This window comes from Osmerus eperlanus, chromosome 5, assembly GCF_963692335.1.
Source record: "Osmerus eperlanus chromosome 5, fOsmEpe2.1, whole genome shotgun sequence".
Lineage (NCBI taxonomy): Eukaryota > Metazoa > Chordata > Actinopteri > Osmeriformes > Osmeridae > Osmerus > Osmerus eperlanus.
The window spans coordinates 18789886-18813071 of NC_085022.1; the positions used below are offsets into that span (position 1 = coordinate 18789886).

At 48.2% G+C, this 23186-nt stretch overlaps 2 protein-coding genes across 2 annotated transcripts in view; one reads left to right on the forward strand and one right to left on the reverse strand.

Moving 5' to 3' along the window:
- Positions 1–81: 81 nt before the first annotated feature.
- On the forward strand, positions 82–3807 carry rabl2 (RAB, member of RAS oncogene family-like 2). Its single transcript, XM_062462232.1, has 8 exons — positions 82–567; positions 776–805; positions 1077–1156; positions 1383–1462; positions 1548–1659; positions 1783–1880; positions 1977–2060; positions 2401–3807. Exons 1-8 carry the CDS (start codon positions 461–463, stop codon positions 2482–2484), a joined length of 675 nt encoding a protein of 224 aa, XP_062318216.1. The 5' UTR covers positions 82–460; the 3' UTR covers positions 2485–3807.
- A 574-nt stretch (positions 3808–4381) lies between these two features.
- The window catches only part of shank3a (SH3 and multiple ankyrin repeat domains 3a), a 113547-nt gene continuing 94742 nt past the window's right edge, over positions 4382–23186 (reverse strand). Inside the window, 9 exon segments of the mRNA XM_062460829.1 lie at positions 4382–9068; positions 14414–16623; positions 16862–17400; positions 17773–17878; positions 18039–18166; positions 18782–18805; positions 19048–19128; positions 22117–22252; positions 22422–22546. Coding sequence (XP_062316813.1) covers positions 8504–9068; positions 14414–16623; positions 16862–17400; positions 17773–17878; positions 18039–18166; positions 18782–18805; positions 19048–19128; positions 22117–22252; positions 22422–22546 — 3914 coding nt within the window. The 3' untranslated portion in view covers positions 4382–8503.

Sequence of the window (23186 nt, forward strand, 5' to 3'; positions counted from 1 at the left end):
TTTTTGTCTGTTAAAGGTTTAAATTAGGTAGAAAAATGCATTTCAACAGGCAATTTAAAGGACAGACTAGGGGGCCTTTAAAGCGTCTATTCGTTGCGTAGGAACTAGGCAGCTGCTGTTCACAAAACATGTTGCTACCCCAAGTCCAACGACGTCCAGCAAATTTTAATATATTCCACACATGTATTAATCTAGGCGTCGTTGACATTTCCTAAATTTGGTGTTTGTACATGTCGTAGTTACTACGGTAAATTGTCAAAGTAGCTGCCCTAAAGCTTGCTAGTTTGCGAGCTAATCTCTCAAGTGAGTAGCTAGTTAACGTTAGCTAGCAATCCTAAATAGCTATCTAACTAGCTATTTTCTAATCTAGCAAGTTAGTTAGCTATCTTGACTAACCACTGGTTTAAACGGACCAAGGGAAGACAAAGGAAGGCTACGGACAGAACATCTGCCTGAAAGAATGGCGGGAGACGCCACTGGCATCTCTGAATTGGATCAAGAGAAGTACGATGCGGACGAACAACTCAAGATCATCTGCCTTGGAGACAGTGCAGTTGGTAAATCCAAGTAAGTCACGGCGCACAATTGCAGTAGACAGGTGTGAGCTAAACAACAAAAACAGCACACTGAAACGGGAGAGAACATAATTTGAATCAACAGTGTATTAACAGCTGATTGCACAGTGCCGTGTAGTGGCCGAAGTAACGTGTAGTTTAGCCTACTTTGTTCTAAAATGATTCAATTTAAATCACATTTTGTCGTTCTTGTCTTGCAGGTTGATGGAGAGATTTCTCATGGATGGATAGTATCCTTTTCATGTTGGTGCTGCTACAGTGTACGCGATAAAACTTGCCTCTCTTCATGTGGTAGATAGGAAAAGCAACGTCTGTATGTCCCAGATCAAATGTGATGGCCTTTATTGAGGTGCATATAACCTTTTGTTAACTTAATCAATATAGCCTACAATTTAGTTTCATCCTCTGCTCTTTTCTTTGAAGCGTTGCCATTTGACTCGTTTTTAAACTCCCAAATTAAAACCTGGGGTGTATTATTGTATTCCCTAACACATTTTCCAGTCGTCCACACCAGCTGTCAACCTATGCCCTAACTCTGTACAAGTACACCACCACTATTGATGGGAAAACTATATTAGTGGGTAAGTATTATGATTTGACATTTCCTTTCGCAGTGGCTATTGACTACACTGTCATAAAAGGTGTCTGTGTACGTTCAACAGCTCATAATAAGAACACTACTGTGGTAACTGGTAAGCTGTCACTGTTATCCAGAGTTGTTCTCCTGGTAACCGCATGCAGGATGACACATTGAGGTGTCGGGTGTGTTCATGCTCTCGTGTCCCCTCCCCCCCCCCCCCCCCCCAGATTTCTGGGACACTGCAGGTCAGGAGAGGTTCCAGAGCATGCACCCGTCCTACTATCATAAAGCACATGCATGTATCATGGTAAGTGTTTCGTATCAAAACTGCCCACCTCAAGTCCTCAGGTGCCACGTTGACCAGCTGATGACTGTTGGGTGGTGTGTCCCAGGTGTTCGACGTCCAGAGAAAAATCACGTATAAGAATCTGAGTACTTGGTACAAAGAGCTGAGAGAATACAGACCAGAGATCCCTTGTGTGGTGGTAGCCAACAAAATAGATGGTGAGTCATTAGGTCATAACTCTCATTCATTGTGTACAGAATGCACTGTACGCAAGCTTCACTGGTGAGCCATCGGCGAACCACGAATCGACATGCATTTTGCAGTGTCTCTTTTTGTTTCAGCTGATGTGAAGGTGACTCAAAGGAGCTTTAACTTTGCCAAGAAGCAGGGACTTTCTCACTACTTTGTGTCTGCTGCTGATGGGACTAATGTAGTGAAGGTGAGGGTGACGATACACCCCAAATGCACACTCAGTTCCTACCTCACATCAAATCACACATAGGTCAGGTGACTAACAGCTGTGATTGTTTCTCAGATGTTCCGAGAAACCATCAAGATGGCACTGCAGTACAAGCAGAACTCTCGGGACTTCATGGATGAAGTTATGCGAGAACTAGAGGTACAGCGTCCTTCTTTCTAAGTATTTACAAGATCTTTTGGTTTCCTACACAGCAAAGGTTTTGTTTCCAAGCAGAAATCCAAAGGGTATTAGTGCAAGCACACAAACGTTTATTTACTGAATTACCTCTAAAAAGATCGGACCCATCCTTGTCTTTTATCGTAGTAGCAGAGGTTTAGATGAGCGTTATGTACATTTGTACCACATGCTGTCAAATGTATACAATATTCTACTATTGTGAATGCTGTGCATACGTTGCCACTCAGCAGTAAAAGTACAGCAGAAGGTTTTAAAAGGCCAACGTGTTAATCCAATCTTCTTAATATTTCCCAACTTGCAGAACTTTGAGCTGGAGCCGAAGAAGGAGAAGACTTCAGAGGTTGTGGAAGAAGGGCTGAACACAGAGAGCCCTGAGTCTGTGTGACACCAAGTCCCACTGTTTCAATGCAGTAGATCTTCCCCTCATAGACACCTTCCTCCCGTGTCTCACTGTGGCTGGTACTGTGGGTACCAGCCACAGTGAGCTGTCGTCAAGCTGAGGTTGTGGACATTTCATTCCAATGCTGAAGCCTGTGGAGACCCATGCCCTGGTTCTCTGGGACACTATGGACCAATCGTTCTGAAGTCATTCCTAAATTATGGACTTATCTTTTTTTTTAAAAGTTTTATGTTGTCAACACCTTATTCTTTGCGTCCTTTTTGACTTAACAGTGGTGGTGGTGGGTCCAACCTGTCACTCACTGTGAGCAGGGTTTAGTACAGGCTGTTTAAACACGCAGTGAGCTGCCTGTCTAATAATAGTCTTGTGCTGATGTAATCCAGGGCCTGCCTCACCCCGGGCTCCATTCAGCCTCCCTGCAGCATAGTCCTCCCTCCCCCCTGACCTGGCCCCATTACCATCTTCTCTCCCTCCACTCCATCCACCCAGGAGGGGTGGTGTGAGGGAGGACGAGGCCATGGTGTAGGTTCAGGCCTCGATGTTACGTAGAAAGACTTGACTGTTTTTTTTCTTCAGCGTGTGAACTAGGTACGTTATTTAAGAGGACAGAAGAGAAGAGAATGATTCCGTTTTTATTGTAAAGCGTGATGCGCACACACTCACGAGGTGTGTGACTGAGAGCAAAGTGAACCTGTGAATGTGAACCGTCTCTTTGCTCTGATCTCATCGGCTTTTTGCACTGTGGGTTGTGCTCTGTGTGCTGTGACAGTTAGGGAACATGTACTGGCTGCTATGGTTGCTCTATGTCCTGCACTGTCAACCCAGAGCTTTGTCGTGTAGTGTATTTTAATGAAACAGCAAAGGTACCATGTAACCATGTGATTGTCTTAGAGGGTGTGTCGGTGTATTTTGAGTCGTCTGACTGTGGTAACTTCGTAAAGATAGCTTGGTGAAAAAATCCAGATGACTTTCATCAGGATTTTGACACATCTGCATAATATATTCTCAGCTCATTAAGGGAGAGAGATACGTCTATTGGCACTGCTCATTACCCTCTGCAGCTTTGTTGGCTATAAGGAAGTTTGACTTTCATGTTCATTAAAGTTCTGTCTGAAGTTATCTGGCAATACTGGAAGCATCAACATGTGTTGTTCACACATTTTATTCTTCCTTTTAATGAACTGCTTACACACACGTTAAACAAAGAGTCACCCTTCAAAATGATTATCTCGTAATGACAGCTACGCTGTAGATGTGTATCATGTTCTACTGTGTACCACAATTCAAATAATAAATATTCAACTCTGAGGTCTTAAATTTAATTTAGTCAGGTCGAAAAAAGGTTTTACCCTCGTTCATTTCCAGAAACGCTGGCCCCAGAAAGTTATTACAAAGTAGTGGATTTGGGCTAGTGTGTGAGGGATTTTTTTTCAAATCTGGCTGAACGATCTTCTTACAGCTCAATTTTTGCTCTTGGACTTATAAATAAAACTTGACTTATAAATAAAACTCGACATAAATAAAACTGATAAAAGGTAAAGTTCTTTTTAGACTCTTGGTTGAGCCTTTCCTGGTGGGACAGCTGGCTACCTGTAAAGACAGTTGGGAGAGGGGATCTGGACAGTCGGGGAGTGCGCTGTGGTTGCAGGGATCTGGGCCCACGGATGTGTTTGGCACTACGCTCTGTGCTGGTTTTGAACCTAGGTCGTTGTAGTGTAGGCCCTTGTTCTCATCCCACTACACCATGGGGTCCTGTGGTTAAATTTGACTTACTGAAACCTGCAGGAACCCTGTTAACTGCATGATTGTGTGGTTCAACTACTGTTTAGTGTAAGACACCTCAGTGGTCAGACCAATGACTGATTGACACGTGATGTCATGTTTTTAATTATAAATTTATTACATAAGATAACAAACATAGATCTCTGTGGTGGAGCTATCACAATGACATCTGTGGCCTTACCGTATCCCTCCTTCACTCCCCCTTTCTGTCTTCGAATGGACACAACCTGTGGGCTGAAAGGAAATAGTCCGACTCTTTATAGCGGGGGCAGTTAAAACACCCCAATAACATTGGGGTAATCCCCAATGTTATTTTGTTTTTCAAACCCTGTTGTTTTATTCTTGTCCACTGCTGTCCATTGATCTTTTCTGATCCCATCCCTCCCCTTGCATTTAACACTGGAGACTCAATGTAGGATTAGGGTTTGTGATAGCATGTGCGTGGAGGTTTACACAAACATGTAAATCTTTAACTATTCACATTGTTTCAGCCCACCAGAGCTAGTTGCTGAGGAGGGAAAGAGGAATCCTGCAGGACTAGGATTTGCCGTCACAGTGATAGACCCACCATATTAAACTTCACAGTGCAAACAAGGAGAAAATTGACATTGAAAGTAAAACCCCCTTAATCATGATACGATCACTATATCCAGAGGGTCACCAGATCCCAGTGGATCAAAAACAAAGGATACACCACTCCCTCTCACCATCTAGATTGTGCTTTGTTGATTAGAAAAGAAGATTAGGTTCACCCTACAGCAAAACTCAACAATGTGATTGATGTGTCTTGTTTCACTTCTCCGTTCTATAGTGTTGTTTGCATATGAAACTGGCAAACTCACAAAAGGGATCCAACTGGATTTCTATTTGAGTGTGTGTGTGTGTGTGTGTGTCTGTATGTGTGTGTTCGTGTGTGTATTTCCGAATCAACATCTTTCGGGAGCAATTAGTCAAGCTTCATAACAACCTTCAACACAGTGAAACCAAGCAAATACCTTGTTTATAAATAGAAATTAATTAATTAAGTTAATGCAAAGCTCTTAAAATCATCAATTATCTGGTTATATCTATATATATCTATATATATTTATTATTCCTTTACAAAACATAAAAATGACTGTATTCCCACCTCAAAAAGGTGCTGTACATACAGTGGAGGATCTAAACGAATGTCTGTAGTTCTCAAGATTTCCAGGAGATGGCACCATATTATTGAGTAACAGCTCAAGAACATTGTAACTAAGGTAGTCCTAAAGCAAAGATAAATAAAATATACAGTTAAAAGTTCTTATTTTTTGGCACGTTTTTTTCCTTAGTTTTTCGTCCTCTTTAAATCACCTCACAGAGCATATCTAAAACTCAGAAATTGAAAGTCTGAAAAAGGAAAAAGGAGTACAGCCAGATAGCATGAGGAGGGGATGCATCACTGCATCAGGTGATGGGGTGTGTCTTGAGGTCACACAAGCCCACCACTCAAGTCCAGACAGAAACAGCCACCAAGCTGGGGCAAAATGTGAAATAATCACACATTCAATTCATTCACCTGTCACCAAGGTGACAGGTGAATTTTCTGTTTTAATAAAACACACACTCGCATCGCACTCGCAAACACACACTTTCCTAATTCCTGTATATGACAATATTCCCAAGACAATATAGGGTAGTACAATGTGAGAGCTCGGGCATGTTTGTGTCTATGTGTGCCTGTGTGAGGGTGTTAGATTTATTAAATGGGGTTGGCTATGACAAACCATGCCAGGTATTTCTGACGGTATTACAGTAAGGCTACAGCTGACTAGCTCCTAAAATCTATACCTTTATGAACACTTTCAGATATAAACACACAACACAAATGTTATCCCAAGTACGCACACACACATACACGCTCACACACACAGATGTTGACATGCACACATACATGTATGGTGGAAAGGGATGATTGGATGGTTAGAGTTAGTGTCCAGATGTGCTTGGACAATGGGTGGCTTTAATGCTAGCACCTTGTTTTGTGCAAATCTTCCCCTAGTTCATAGTTCAGAGTTCAAAAGTTCAAGAGTTCATAGAAAGAATAAAATCTTCTCACCTTTCTCACAGGTGTTTAACTATGCATATATGCCAAACATTCATATATAGATCTATATATTTTTTGTTTTTCAAAAATTTATATGAAATCTATCATATATACATTGCTTTTGATTAATATAAAAAGCTAATATTTGTAGTTTGTTCATATTTACAAGTGTAAGTACTTTTTAGCAGATTGAATATCTGTTTTTTTCTCTTAATTTTCACTCCAAACATCACGTGAGTGAAAATAAATTTGATACATATTATGTTCCACAAGCTACAAAATCTACCCACAGTGTAGAAGAGGAACACATCAACAAACGTCCAAACAAAAACAAGAATAAAACAAACCAAAGCCCAAATGAGCCCTGGGGCAAAACACTGGAGCAAGGTCAGGTGGTCACAGTGAGCCAATGAGGGCGATCCCTTCTGCCTCCACACTAGACTCAACCTTCCACCACTACTACCAAGACAGTCCAATACAGAACTGGGGTAGATGCCTGGCTCCTAGCCATATTTGGCTGACCTGGTGTGAAGGTGCTGCTTTCTGGTGGAGGGATCAACTGGTGTTCTCTCAGAGAAAGGCCAATAGAACAACCCCCACTGTCTCAGACTGTCACCAAGGGCAGCCAATGGGAATACAATTGTAGATCATATGGTTGAGACCTCTCAGATGACATCCCATCTCCTGAGCCAGATGGACAACAGAGAGCCAGTGTTTGTTAAAAGGACTCTAGCTATGCTGGATGTGAGAGACCTGGTTATCCGGTGGGTCATTTGGGGAGGGGTGAAACAGGACAGGTGAACACAGTATGGTGGAGGTCTAGCAGTTGAGCCAATTTGAGTGACAAAGATCTGTAGCCAAGGCAACAGGGATGGGAGTCAATTTAGGTCACGTGCTCACATTATGGGATGCCCTTGCATGTGACGGAAGACCGTAAGAAAACAAATTAGAAAACAAACTCTCTTTCCAAAACATGATGCAAACTCTCATGCTACTGTTCAGGAAAGGGTGACCATATAATGAAGGTTCAACACTGGATTTTTATATATAATACCATCAATAGTGTTTTAGTAAAGTTGTATACTTATGACAAAATGTCATTTTCATATATATATACTTTTTCCTTTCAAATATATATGTATATAACTGGTAGAAATGACTTTATTATTGTCGGAATAAATTGAAAGTGTTTTCTCTGTCTTCTTCTGGTACAGTTGCATTTATTACATTTCTTCTTGCAACGTTCGGTCTTTTCTTCTCAAAGCTATGTAAGTACATATATCATTTAGATCTATAATATTCCCTTTGGAAACCCAAAGCAAATTGTTTGATTATGAAAAAAAGCCACTAGTGTTGGTTAAACATTCTCCAAATATAATAGTTAGCACAGTCAGTCCGTGAGAGGGTCCCGGGGAGGGAAGGGCTTCTCCTATGGGCTCCTTGGCGGAGCTCTGTGAGAGGGTCCTGGGGAAGGAAGGGCTTCTCCTATGGGCTCCTTGGCGGAGCTCCACATCTGGGCTCAAACAGCTGAAAGATAAGAGCAGGTAGAGAGAAGACACGCCCTTTTTCAGAGCTGTGTCACTAATGTGTCCATAGTCCTGTGTTCGCCACTGCTGATCTCAGTAGAAATATGTTGAAAGGCAACTGAACTTTCCGTTTGGAACCTTCTTATTTACTCAAACGATGAAAGCCGTCGGAGGCCCCGAGCACAGGAGGGAGAGAGTGGGAGAAACAGAGGTAGAGAGGTAAGATACAGGCTACCAGGGTCCCAGGGCATCCACTTGACCTTTCACAAATAAATACAAATCGAATTGGTTCCAGTTGGAACTCGTGTAACGACCCAGTGGTCTGTGGTCTGAGGTCTGATCTGACTGAATCTGATTGGCTGCAGGCAATGATGTGGGCAGCAGACAAGTGGGTAACATGTACAGTAAATTATCATAATTCAGTATAGAGCGCAGGGTATTCTTTTAAAACAATAACTGTATCCAAATACAATAAAACTAATTAAAGATGAATTGATAGGACCTACACATATAGCCGGAGTAAAAGGGGAAGGCTGTCTCTCTCTTTACTTATTTCTCCCCAATTCTCTCTGTCCCCTTAATCTCCTATCTCCTCTCCCTCTCTTCCTCTGTCTCAAGGCAGGGGTCAGCTCTCCAGCAGCTGTTTGAGCGCTCGTTCGATGTTCATGCGGTGTCCAACACGCGTCACGCCCAGCTCTGCAAAATCATCCTTGGTCAGAGCTGGGAGATGGGAGCCCTCAATCTCGTGCTCCTGGAAGCCTGCTCTGTGCTCCCCCAGGTTAATGCTCTCCAGCCAGTCCCCCACGTCATACTTGTTCCACAGGTGGAGGGGCTTCTGGTGGAAGGGCCTGAGAGCCAGGAGAGGAGAGCCCAGCCCGGGGGAGTGAGAGGGGGATGGAGATGGGGAGCGGGAGCGGGCACTGGAGCTCCTCATCACAAAGCGGACCTCCTTAGGCTCATGGGGCAGGCTGAGGCTGGAGGACTTGAGGATGGTGTGGGGAGGCATGGTGGGAGAAGTGGGCAGGCCGAATCCGGTGAGTCGCCCGAGCGGATCCCCTCGGTCAGGGGAGCCTGCGCCCGGGCTTGGTGTGCGTCGTGTTACCGGGTAGCGGCTGCCTGGGCGGATGGTGTATGTGGTGCCGTAGCTTCTCTGGGAAATGGTGTGCAGCTCTCCTAGACTGCTGAAAAGTCTAGAGGAGAGGAAGGGACAGAAAGACAGAGAAACCAGGATATCAAAGAAGGAGACGTAAGGGGACAGAGAAATTAAAAATCCATTAGAATAATATGGATTTGTTCTGACACTGAAGGACGATGTCATTTTGGAACCCCTCACACCAAACAAACCAAGACGTGTAGGCTGGGGTTAGTGACCGTTAGTCAGTGCAGGCTTCATCTAACAGCACCACCAAGAGAAACAGCCTCATTTTGTTTCTAAAGACAATGTTTGAACGGAGTACAATATTGTTCCCATCTCAGGGGACATTTATAACCCTGGGATTGTCTCTCTCTCTGTGTCTAACTCTCTCATAGCCTCACTTTTTAAATCACGTTAGCAGAACCTGATAAAAGTTCTCATCAGTGCATGGCTGACGTCTAGTCTTGGTATGGGTGGTCGGATTTTGGGGATCTCTAACTCTAACATCTCTGGAGAGTTAGAAACTTGGTCCAGTTAATCAGCAAAGGAGTTTCACTTTCCCAATCTCCACTTTCCTTGTAACACTACCATAAAGTAATGACTCTGACTTCTCAATCGTTGTACATTGCATCATGATTCAAGTTGTTTTGGTGGTTTATTCTGGCTCTTTCTTTACCTTTCACTCACTCACTCACACACTCACTCACTCACTCACTCACTCACACACATACACACACACTCACAGTTATTCAACACTGTTTTCTAAGCCAAACAATTGAATTGTGCATGCAAAGAGTAAGGGTCACATCTCTATCATTCTACCAGGGTAATGGAATGAATGGTTACTCAGAAGGAACTAGTGAGGTCAAAGTGAAAACAAACAATGTCTGTTACGACTCTTAAATCAGTCTCAGCACTGCAAAAGGTGAACAGTGTTGTTCCCCTGAAGTGTCCGAAGAGACAACTCCTCTGAGTCTGGCAGCATCGAGTGCCTAGTCACTTAGAGTTTGCACCTGCCTATCACCGCAACAAGAGGATGCCTTGTTTGTTTTTCCTTCTACGCCTGATTGACCGTTAACAGTGACAGGTGCAAACATCTACAGTAGTCCGTTTCGGCCTATGGGCTGTGAGGTGGAGAGCAAACGAAGAAGCAAGTGAGAGGTTGTCGTGGAGGGTACAGGTGGCGGTTATGGAATAGGAGGGGAGGGGGGGGAAGAGGTGGGAAAGTAGACGTTTTTAGTAGAGCTTAGTAAGTACCAACACATTTTGTGTTAACATGCATGTCTATGTCGAGATAACATACGTGCATGTTTTTATTAAATTGCATCATTTGTATTTGCTGAGTGTGATGGACATGGTGCTAGGCAGCGTGTACAGACATGACCAAGTCTAGGGAGCGGAGTGAGATGAGATGAGCTCCATGCGCACTTACACAGTCGTCCCGCCCTCCTGGGCGCACAGTCAGTTCTAGACCAATCAGATCAGAGCAGCAGGGCGGAGCATGCAAGGTGAGCAGAGAGAGAGAGAGAGAGAGAGAGAGAGAGAGAGAGAGAGAGAGAGAGAGAGAGAGCAATGGGAGAGAATGTTAGCATCAGTCCATGAGACGTAGCCTGCTAGCCAGAACTAGCTTCTGTTAAACTCAACTCTGTTGCCCTTGCCATGCCTGTGTGTGTGTGTGTGTGTGTGTGTGAGAGAGAGAGAGATTTATTATGGCTAGGTGTGAGGATTTGCACATGTCTACATGTATGTGAGTGTATGTGTATGTTTGGCATGACAACAACAACAGAATCGGGTTTTAGCATGACTAAATCTGGCCAGCAAGGTACATGAGAGAGAAATGAGCACACTATTCACATCTCAAACACTGAACAAAATGATAAAGAATACAAAAGACAACCAAATAAAGCAACAAGAGCCATGGCAAACGTCTCCTGACTTGAACTCAACCCTTTTATAACCTCAAGAACCAGTTTTGTATAAGTATGTGAGTTTGTGTGAATACAGTATGTATATATGTGTGCATATATATATACGTATATTATTAACATTGTAAAAGTAAATGTTAAATACAAACTGTATTACCACATTAGTTTAATATGACTAAATGTAAATAATAATACAGTTGCATTATAGCTAACAGTGCCCCTGTTGTCTTTAAAGAGACACTTTGAAGAAAATATTAGTCAGAGGACCAATGCCATCCTCAACATAATCACTGAGAAAAATAAGGATATAACTTAAAAGACGAGGAAAAAACAGAAAAGAACCACATTTCTCTGAACCAACAATCTATTACATACACAGCATGTACAAATGGTGGATATGAATGGCACATACAGTATAGAAGCTGGCTGTGGGTGAGTTTGAATGGAAGGCATTGAGTGACGGAGTAACATCTCAGTAGGAGGACTGATATGCTGACTAGGCTATGCTTGGAATGGTGCATGGTCTAAGCAGGTCTAAGTGACAGGGTTCAAGGGGAAAGAGAGGCAGAGAGAGAAATAAAGGGTATTTTCCATCTGCATTTCATCCAGATTTATTGATCTCCGCTCGGCAGGAGAGAAGAGTGCACCGGAGTGTTAATGGCAGAAGTGAGAGGGATGAACAATTCTGATTGGATAAAGTGTGGATGAGTGTTACTGAGCGGGAAGAGGGACAATCAGAATGATTGTTCTCATATGACAAAGTGCTATCCTGTACCATCTCAGGGATCCCGATGATGTCAGAGATAGTGTTATGACCTCTTTTTATTACTGTGATTGATGAATGTCTTTTGAGATTGTAATACTGGTCTTCACTTTATGAACATAGGAAAGCTGCATGTTAGCTTATGCATGGACTAAAGGGCATCAGAGAGCTGAGGTGTGCATGCAGCCCTCTGTTACTGCTGCCGGCCAGGGTCAGGGCCAGGGTCAGGGTTAGGGCCAAGGTCAGCCTGGCCACTGTAGAGGCAGCCATAACTGCTCCTGGTCAGTAGAGAAACAGGCATAAGGTGCAGGGGAAGCATCTCAGTGCTCTTACGTGTCTTCTACGCCTCAGTTCTCCATGTGACAGGACCTCATGCTACCTTTATCGTGTTATACTGTTGTACGAACAAATACAAGTCATAAAATACAAAGTCCATCAGCATAAATGCCAGCAAATGAAGTTGAATGTTACGCGACATAGAGCAAAGTGCGGGTGAATCTCGCTTCCGCTATGAAGAGTGCCTGAAGCTCAAAGCTGTTTGAGCTAAACCCTCGGGGTGGAAGGCAACGGGGGGTGGGGGGGGGGGGGGGGGGGGGTGGGGGGGGGGGGGGGGGTGGGAGGAGGGTAGAGTTCAATGTGTTCAAATACTGTGAGAATACATCCTTCCAACCGTGAGGAGATCACAGACCAGGTTGAGGGGGGGCAGCGCAGTAGAGTGGAGCTACTCTATCTATTACTGCGATCGATGCTGATATCTCCCGAGGACATGGGAGAAGGATGCATGTCATGGTATTTGAGCAGAGCTTGGTGTCTACAGATAGAGGAAAGGAAGGTTCTAGAGACTGGAGTAAGAACGGTGGCTTGACTGGTTGTAGCTCCAAACCCAAAGGAAAGTGTATGAGAGATGAGAAGTAGCTCATAGGAAGTGCATGCCTCTAGGTCCTGTGTTACCTTGTTTGCACCAACATGTACCCACTAAGCAACCATGGGAACAAACACACACACGCGCACACAAACACACACACATACCCAGCTAATGTTTCACAGACTGATTTGATTCAACAATCATTTAAGGACTAGATAGAACTCTAAGTGAGCGGCCAATGCCGTAACCGTGGAAACAGAGAGCTGTTTGTACTCCAAGTGGGCCCCTAGCATTGTGATCTATTGAGTCATCGACTCTCCTCCTCGATCCTCCTGAGGACATGCACTTTATAAAGACAATCCTTTCACTCTGCACGTATGTACCAGCCCTACCTGTGGAGCGCTGGAGGTGTGCTCTACTGTAAAACCCTCAGAAAGACAGAAGGGTCCTATTCGTTTCAGAGATAAGAAGCGATGCAAACAAGGTAACCACTGACGTTGGGATTTTGATGAAACAAAAATAGAATAAGACACAAGAAGTCAAAAAAAAGGGTTATTCCATTTCCATGGGATTAGTTGATAGGCTTGTTAGGAAATAAGAAATGATAAGAAATGAACGTTGGTTTACCCTAGAGGCTATAAACTTAAGGTTTACTCTCTTCTGGGTCCTTTTCACATCTGTAGGGATACAAAGGACTTTATTGGACTTTCAGAGCAGGAAAAAACACATTGACACTTTGCTGTGTGGGTTCTACAACGCCCAAACCTACTGTACTTCAAATGAGCAAAAAATCGCCATCCTAGTTCATGTGTCTCCTCACTACCATGGTTACTGTAGGTCGGACAGGGGGAGGTTTATGTTGGGAAGCTCCGGCACTGCAGCATTGCTACATGCTAATGCTAGCCCTGCCACATGCTAATGCTAGCCCTGCAGAAGGTCTGTGGTCTGCTACGGCATCTATGCCTTACTTACCACTGAAGAGGACTGTGATGGGGATAGGCATGGATTATTCCCATACTTTACAATGAGAGAAAGCAGATCATGCATATTCAGAAATTAATATATATTACCTATACGCCAACACTTGTATTTGGTGATAAGTACATGTATTTACTAGTGCTTCTACAAAGCAGGACGTTTTGAACAGTATGAACCAATGTGTTGACATTGTAATATTTTAACAGCACTGTGGTAACATAATCAGAACTGTGGTAACATAACCACTGGCTGTGCTTCCCAGTATTACATTTACATTTAGTCATTTAGCAGACACTCTTATCCAGAGCGACTTACAGCCATTATTTATTAGCTTATTAGCTTATTAGTTATATTATTACTATACTTATTAGCCAATACTAGTCTAAATGTACATCCATGACTATAGCCTGGAGCATGCCTAGAGAGGTAAGAGCCATAACATCAGGATCAAATATGCAGTGAAAATAAATCTGGGGGGGAAAAAACGAATAGTGTATGATAACAGCACAGCTACTACAGTGGTTATTCTAGGTAAACGTATGAATATGGAAAGGGGGAGTAGGAAGTCTCTGGGCTAGCATGAGATGATACTGGGTTCATCATTTTTTAAATTTATTTAGACTTAAATGCATCCAGCTCTATCCACAGGGAATGACATCAATCATCAGTTTCATCTCATTCTTGTTCTAGGTGGATGTTGCAATAAACTTGGGAGAGTATCCAAGGGCAATGTCCCCCATTGTATACTCCATTTTAATTTCAAATCAGTGTGGACTTGGACTACATAACAAAAACAGCTAAAATTGTGTCTACAGATTATTGTAGGAGGCTTAGCTCTAGTTGCTCTCCCCGTAAACGTGTCTTCTTACCTGGCACCTGTAACAGGTGACTTCCTCCCAGGGTCCAGAGATGCCCCCAAAGGCTCCTCTCCCAGTGATCTAGTGTCTTTGTTCAGTTGCTGTAGTCTGCTACTCAGCTCCCCCATCACAGACGGTTTCCATCCTTCCTCACTTCCCAGTCCCAGACCTAACCCCAGCCCCAGTCCTCCCAGATTCCCCAGACTCCCCACCCCTAACCCCAACCCGGGGCCTCGAGGCTCCACGGGGTCTCCCCACAGCTTGGACCTCCTCTGGAAGAGGTAGCGAGGCCTGCCGGGGGCTAGCCCAGACATGGAGGCAGAGCCCAGGCCCCCAGAGCCCAGCGCCGTCCCCCCAGCCGCGGCTACAGCCAGAGCGGCAGCCTGTTGTTGTGATAGCAGCTCGCTGTCAGAGCTCTGCTTCAGCAGAGGGTCCCTGAAGGTGACAGGGCCTTTACTGCCTCCTATCTGGGACTTGAGTCGGGGCTTAGGAGGCACAGGTGGCTTGTCCAGCACGAAGGTCTGCCCGTCGGCGTAGGAGGTGTGTGTGGTGTGTGTGTCGGCGGGCTCGCCGCTCTCCGAGGACAGCGTGGACATGCTGGAGACGGTGGAGACGGTGCTGGTGGTCTCCAGGTGATGGTCTCGCTCCCGCTCGCTGGAGCTGCGGGTGTCAGCTTCCTCCACGCCAGAGTCGGCCGCCGAGCCAGACTCCCCCATGGGCGGAGGCTCCAGAGGATCCGAGGGCTTCCCTGAGACGGCTGCTCCACTGGGGGTAGGCTGAAGGTGGGGAGCCTGGGCCTGGGTGGGGGTCAGGATGGGAGTGGGGGCCAAGGGGGTCAAGGGTATATGGGTAGGAGGTGTGGTTGGGGAGGTGGTGGCAGGTTTTGTTGGGGATGTTGGGGTCCCCTGTGCCTGGGCTTTGGCCTGTGCCTTTGCCTGGGCCTGTGCCTGGGCCAGCAGTCCATTAGCAAACTCGTTTGGTGGAGGGACCACCCCAATCTTACGCAGCTCCTCGCGGGTTTCTTCGTCACTGGACGACAGCATAGCGGGGGGCAGTGTCACTGTGTAAGGCTCAACATCCTCCTCTGAGCTGCCCTGGACCAAAGCCTTATCTTGGCCTGGACTGGCTGCTGTCTGGTCCTGTGGCTGGGTCTGTGGCTGGGCCTGTGGCTGGGTCTGTGGTTGGGCCTGTGGTTGGGCCTGTGGTTGGGGCTGGGGCTGGGCCTGAGTCTGGGCCTGGGGTTGAGAAGGTGTGGGGCTGGGGGAAGCAGCCCGGGGACTGGAGGGCTTGGTGGGATCAGATGTTGTTGAGGTGGGGGCCTGATCCAACCCAGCCCCAAGCCCGACAGCCTGGCCATTACTGGTAGCATGGACCATGATGAGGCCTGCAGTCTTCTGCTGAGAAGTATCCATGATACTGATTAACATACTCTTTTTATCCTCTGTCCTCTTCTCCTCCTTCCTGTCCTGTGCTCTTCCCTCCATGTCCTGACGGTGGAGGGCGGGTGAAGACGTTCCCCACTGGGCCTTACCGGCTCCAGCCCCCGGAAGGGCTCCCACTCCACCATACCCCACTACCATGGTGCTCTGTGGGGGGAAAGGAGGCGACCCTTCCCCCTGCTGAGACTCTTTGGTCTGGGTGTCGCTGAAGAGGCCAGGCCGCTCCTGTTTAGTCCTGGGCTCTGGGCTGCTGGCTGGGGACTGGCTCTGGGACGTCAGCGCCCTCTCCCTTGCGGCCAGCGCAAGAGCCAGGGGCGAGTTGGGGTCCAGGGGCTTGCCCGTCAGCGGGTGGATAAAGGTGGTCCCTCCAAGGGAGGGCCGGAGGGCCAGCGCTGGGGGGGGCAACTGGCCCAGCTCTCTTGTGAGCATCCGCTCATCGATGGACCGCGACTGAGTGAGGGAGGGGGCCTCAGGGTCAGGTCCAGACCCCCCCTCCATGGTCCCCACGGACAGGAAGACGGTGGATTTCCTTCGCTCCTCCAGGCGGCGCTCGCGGTCCTTCACGGCTCCGGCGATGGCTGCCGCGAACGGGCCCTTCCCCTGAAGCAGAGCCTCTCCCTGGGCGCGTAGGCGCTCGCGCTCCGCCAACAGCTGCTGCTGGTAGTAGTCTGCGCGGCTGGTGTGTGTGTGCGCGTGGCCGTGGGTGTGCCGGCCAGAAGGGGAGGGCTCTCGGGAGTGTCCGGCAGCTAAGGCCAGGCTGGCTCTCTCCTGGGCGTCCTCCACCTGAGACACAACACACAGTATTAACCACACCTACAGCAAGGGCTGTAAACACACTGTACAGGCATACACTAGAACACACTATTCATTGAAGTCATGGAAACATGAAATACTATCGATATCCTACCATATGGATATCAATGGTATCCTAATATTATGGATCTATGCACCTTGTAACGGCTAGTTGACTCATTGAGCTGTATTTTACATAAACTTTTCTTTGTGTACATCTTCGACCCACCTGCAACTGTTTGACAAGTGGACTTTTCTTGCGCTGGGGCTTGGTGGGCGTGTACAGTCCAATGCTAAACTGGCCCACATTGGCATAAGGGTTGTCAATCACCCGCCCTTTCCGTTTGATTCGCTCAGGGGGTGTGCCGGTTGCGGAGGGGCGGGGTATGTCGGTCGGCTCGACAGGGAGATGGGAGGAGTCTTGGAGGATGATCATGGAGCGAGCCTTCTTCTGTCTCTCGGCGTGGCTGAAGCTTTGGCGCGAGGACGCCTCCGAGGGCAAGTCCAGAGAGGACGGCTTGAAGCTGGAGCGCGCCCCCGGGTCGTGACCCTGACTGTGGACCCTGGCGGGAGGAGGGGGAGGGCAGAAGGCCGGGGGAGGGCCTGTGTCCAGGTAGTAGTGGGAGGGGGGAGGCGGGGGGGCCGTCTGCGGGGGAGGCGGGATGGGGTGGGGCTGGGCGTGTTCTCGCAGGCTGTCCGTCATGGAGGAGCTGCGGGGGAAGTGGTGCTCAGCGGCCAGGGCAGACAGACGCTCCTCCTCAGATGCACCTGGGAGGGGTGGGGGAGGGGGAGGGGAGGGGAGGGGAGGGGAGGGGAGGGGAGGGGAGGGGAGGGGGAGGGGTGGGGGAGGGGGAGGGGAGGGGAGGGGAGGGGGAGGGGGAGGGGTGGGGGAGGGGGAGGGGAGGGGAGGGGAGGGGAGGGGAGGGGAGGGGAGGGGAGGGGAGGGGGAGGGGGAGGGGTGGGGGAGGGGGAGGGGTGCATACATTACAGCATACAATACATACAGTATCTCTATCTATCTATAAAATACGAATTGTGTTGCGGTCATATTCCAAAAAGCTCAAACCAATGGGTTCGAGTTTCCAGCTCAGCTAGCTGGACCGTGCAATAGCTATCCTGAGAGCAATATCCAGGTCTCACCAAAGGACTTGGTCCTGGACATGCCTCTGGGCAGCTGCATGTGCCCCCTCTCCATCCCTGGGTGGAGACCTCCATGTAGAGTCATCCCCTGTCTCTCAAACAGCGACTGGAACAAAACACCACAAGGTTCCATTGTCATTACAGACATCGCAACGCAGGAATATTAAGAAGACCAAACAATGATTGCACACTAAAAATGATCAGGTGTGTTGTATGTGTGTGTGTGTGAATGTGTATGTGTGGTGCGTGCGTGTGTGTGTACCCACACTGATCTCCGCGGGTGTGATCCTTCTACTGGTGGGCCGCTGTTTGACGGTGGCTGCTCTGTAGTCCACCTCTGAGGGCTGGGCTCTCAGCATGGGCTCCTGGGAGGCCAGCATCTCATCCAGCCTCTCTACAGGAGGAGGAGACCCAGTGTAAACACTGCACCGCACCACACTCATCTCGACACGGCGGCGTGACATGTGTCTGCAACCACGCCTCCAGCAAAATGTCACGACAGCCCAGACTATCAGCCTCTCGCTAAACAACAAGCAACGGCATTCCGACATCAACCACGTCCGTCATCACAACACTGAAGGCTTGCTGGAGCACTGCCATCATGGTGGCATAGTGACATACTCTGCTGACCCTTCATGCAGCCCCCAGTCCACACTGACTGACAACATCCAAGTCTAGAGGTGGCAATCAGCTTTGGAAACCGGCAAAGCGGCGAATGAAATGATGAGGAAAGTTCTAGATCACGGAGTTAGAGATGAAAGAGAGCTTGAAACCCGGCAATTACAGGGCGAGGGGACCACAGCCAGTGGTCCCGGCCTTTGTGGGGGGGCTAAAGTGCCATGGGATTAGTGACAAGCTTGGTTGTGTGCGTGCGTGCGTGCGTGTGCGTAAGTGCGTGATTGTGTGTGTCTGGTTGTTCTAATCAACGCTGCTTAAATTGACACGGATGAGGTGAAATCATGTCTTTGACGCTGATGAGCTCGGTGACGACGTCTCGCCTCAGACTCACCTCCTCTTCTCCTCCGAGCAGAAGCTTGGTGAGAAAGAGAGAGTGTCAACAGAGGGACAGGAACAAGATAATGCTCGTGGAGTCACAGAGATTACAGCAAACAGTTGGTGGAGAGGAAGACGAGCAGAGACGCGAATTGACTAAAGAGACATTCGAAAGAGAGAGAGAGAGTGAGAGAGAGAGGGGGGAAAGGAGAGGGAAGAGGGAGAGAAGGAGAAACAGAGTAGTGTGTGTGTGTGTGCGTGTGTGACGATTATTGTACTTACCCAGTTCTTCCAGCTCAGCAGTCATGGACTTGGAGCGTAGAGTCAGGGTGGTGCTGGGAGCCCTCTTGGGTGGCGGGGGGGCTGTGGAGAAAAGACAGGGTGAGGATGATGACGTCGAGGGGGAGGAAGGCCCCCTGGTCCTGCGGCTCAGGGCTCGCCTGGCGTCGCCAAGGCGGAGGCCCCATCCCGTCTTCACGGCTTTCATCTGGTCGTACTGGGCCGAGGTGGACGCCTCGCACTCGGCTAGAACTTTGCTCAGGTCCCGGTTGGAGCCGAGTTTCTTCATGCTCATTGCTGTCTGTCGGTCTGACTCTCAGTCTGTCAGTGTACTGTTGGCTCTTGTGGTCTCTCCGTCTGTCTGTTTGGGTGCCGCAAGGTCTCGTCCCCATTGAGAGCGCACAGGCTGCAGATAGCTGCTGCAGTCCTATTTGAAGTAGAGCTCGTGCATTCTACCTTCCCATTCTACCCATCTATGCGGGCAATCACACACTGTTCCCCCTTCAGCAGGCTGAAAGGAAAATAAGGGAGAGAAGAGAGGGACTGAGACAGCCATCTCCCTGTCTATCTACTCAGTGTCTGGGATCTGGCAGGGGTAGACTCGGAGCTACACACACACACACACACACACACACAACCGCACACCTGCAAATACACACCAACACACTCAGAATCCCTCCAATGAGTACGTAGTGGCATGTGTCTTTGCCAGTGGAAGACAGCGAGACAGCGACAGTGTAACAAAGATAGAGAGAGATAACAGGATCCAACAGCTAGTATGCCTCCCCAGGGACCCTTCAGTACCCTACCATACTTGCAAAGCCAAATATTCGAAAGGCCCCCTTACTTTGACACACTGCCACCACATAACAGCAACACAGAATAACCAACCGACTTAATATCACAACACTATATCACAAATTCAACGCTCAGCAGTGTCCTCAACAGGCTCAGAACGCGGCAGACCGTTGAGCAATCCCGCTCCCGCGCTGAAAGCGCACAGCAGCCGTCCACATTCCAACACTAGCTAACCTGCGTCTACTGTAAATACAGTAACAGCAGCCGGACTAGTAGCTTGACTAACCTCTCTGTCTTCAAACAATACCCCACAATACTGTTCCAGCCGGCTTTATGGACTATCGTCCAAGCCTGCTCTGCACGCACCCTTGTAAAGCGATGGATCTGCAAACACTACAGCGGCCGGATAATGCTGCTGGGCTCGGCAGAGAGAGGTTTTCTGTACATGCGCCATCCTGGGCACAGTCCAGAGCTCGCAAACATCTTCTCAGCTCCACTTGGGCGACACAGCTATCTACGGCACAGAGAAGAAGAGTGGGAGATGGATGGAGAGAGAGAGGGTGACAGAGAGAGTTTGAGGGAAGGAACGGAGAGAGAGCGAGCGAGCGAGAGTGCGAGAGAGAGAGACAAAGACAGTGAGAGAGCAAAAGAGAGGGGGATGCTGTAGCTGTAATGCAATGCCTAATTCAAACTAGCAGCATAGTCACCATGGTAACGGTGGCGGTAGTAAGGCCTAGGTTGGTGCAGAGCCACGATATGTGTGTGTGTGTGTGTGTGTGTGTGTGTGTGCATGTGTAAGAGAGAGAGAGGAGGGTGTGCGTGTGCCAGGTAAGTTACAAACTGCAGAGAATCAGATGGGAGGAGCAGTGAAGACAGGGAGTACATCTGCCAGCGATGAGGAGGGACAAGGACCCCTTTATCAGAGCCTGGGACAACACGGGACAGCACAGACAGCTGGTTCAACACCCAGGGGAGGTTGGGAACACCTCTCCCCTTAGATCTAGCCGCTGCCGTCTCACTTGTCCATCAAATACTACACTCTCACTCTGCATTTGTCTGGAGGACACAAACAGGTTAGCCTTGCTTCAATCCCCCCCCCCCCTTTCACTTCTACAGGGACATGCAGTGTCCAGTGCAGCACCTGACATGCGTACTGTGGCACAGAGGGGTCCACTTTTTTAACATTTAAAATCAGAAATCATACCAGTTTCCTCGTGGTGTCGCAGGGGGGGTCAATGCCTCAAATACCGCAGGTCTCTCTTTGTTAGTTCCCATGCATATCACGGTTTTTGACTTCCCAGAAGGACATACGGACAGTATCTGATGATCTGATCCTCATGATGAGAATCATTGAGTACCCACTAAACATTTCGGCATATGATCGCCTTCTCACTCTCTCTCCCTGCTACTGACAGATGTCTGCTCTGAACAACAGAGAGAAAAGCAACAGCCAGAGAGAAAGAGAGAGAGAGAGAGAGAGAGAGAGAGAGAGAGAGAGAGAGAGAGAGAGAGAGAGAGAGAGAGAGAGAGAGAGAGAGAGAGAGAGAGAGAGAGAGAGAGAGAGAGAGTGAGAGAAATCTTCTTACATTCTCAAACAGGCACATACAGTACCATATGTGTGTGCGAGTGCATTTGGGTGTTGGTCTGTGCATGTGTGTGTGTGAGAGAGGGAGAGGTAGAGGGAGAGGGAGAGGGAGAGAGAGAGAGAGACAGAGCAGGAAAGCTAGAGAGCAGGAGAGAATTAGCACTACAGCGATCTGTATCTGTTCGAGATGGAAGTAGGTCAATGATTTCTCTCTCAGACTCCACCTTTCCATCCTATATGGAGGAGTGGTACAATGCTACACACACACACAAAATCATACAGGCTCCGAGGTCGAAGTGCCAGGACTGTGTGGGAGCTGAGTAATGATCAGATGTGGTTGACATGGAAACCACATGAATTTACAGAGGAGAAACATGGTGAAATTACCTTGACAACGGAAACACACAGACTCTCTAGATAAGGCCTGTATACTCCCGCGACAATCCCCTCAACAGTGAGTGTCTGTTTCTGAGTCCACATTGCACGCGGCTGCACCATGAGACAGCCCTTCACACTATGAAAGGCACGGGGAAACAGTCTGCTCGTTTCATGCCGTAGCAACTCGCAAAGTTACACAGTTAACCCCCCCTCCCCTCCCCTTTCTCTCCATCCGTCCCTCTTTTTTCTCCATCCTAACTTTCCTCATGCACCTGCCCCCCCCCCCCCACCCCCCCCCCTCAGTGGCTCACCTTTCTTGCGGACCACCTCCTCAGACTCGGGTTTGCGCGTGACAGAGACCACCTTCATCAGCAGCGCGTTGCCTCCCTGACGGATCAGAGACACCACCTGCTTGTGGCCCACCTTCACCACATTCACCCCGTTCACCTGGGAAGGGCGCGCACACACACACACACACACACACGGAGACAGACACACCACGAAGACAGAAAAAACATCAACAAGGTTAGATGTGTCATCAATTATTATTATATTATTTCTCGTTTTGGCAGCCGAAGCGGTCCCCACAGAGACTGTTTTGGTTGTCCCTGGTTACCTCGATGAGGAAGTCTCCAGTCCTCAGCCCTGCTCTCCAGGCCACTCCCTCCACGTCCACAGACTCCAGGTACTGCAGCGCAGGGAAGGCTGGGGTGGGCGTAAACTCCTCGATGGGCGTCTCAGCTGGGGAACAACACACACAAGTACCTGCTGCATCAGAACCAGCAACATCGCTCAGTGTGCTTGCAATCAACTGGAATGGACTATCTTTAGAAGGTCTGTGTAGATAGTCAGTTTATGAAAAGGAGACCTGTTCATTAGTGCACTAAAGCCAGATCGACCCCCACCGCCCACCCCCTCTACCTTAAAATGCTCCGATACAAAAAAAAACGTTTAATCTTGGAGCCCTTGGACACAGGGCTTCTCAGAGGAGCTTGGCGTGTGTGTGCGTGTCTCCGTGTCTGCGTGCATGTGTGCGCTTTGTGCGTCGGTTCATTCAGTAAAAAGGAAAACAAGCACAACGGAACGAGAGGACCGAAGAGGTGAGGTGAGACCCAGATGGAGAGAGAGAGAGAGACAAGGTCACACTTGTCAGTCCAGGAGTGAACACTGACTGACAGAGCTGACTGGAGGCTCTCTATGTACAGCTCTCCCACCTTCTGAGAAGAGAGGGAGGAGAGCGAGAGGAGAGACCAGGGTGGACTCGCTTCACAACGGAGAGTGGCAAAGAGGTGGAAAGAGTACCAAGACTCCCGACAAGGTGCCTGGGAGGGGCTGCTTTTGTAACCTTGTTTAAGCACAACGCTGCCACCTGCAGTAGTGA

Coding starts and splice junctions, on each gene's coding strand:
- rabl2 (XM_062462232.1), top strand. CDS start 461: ATGGCGGGAGACGCCACTGGCATCTCTGAATTGGATCAAGAGAAGTAC. Junction 1,660..1,782: donor GGTAGCCAACAAAATAGATG/GTGAGTCATTAG, acceptor TTTTTGTTTCAG/CTGATGTGAAGGTGACTCAA. Junction 1,881..1,976: donor ATGGGACTAATGTAGTGAAG/GTGAGGGTGACG, acceptor ATTGTTTCTCAG/ATGTTCCGAGAAACCATCAA.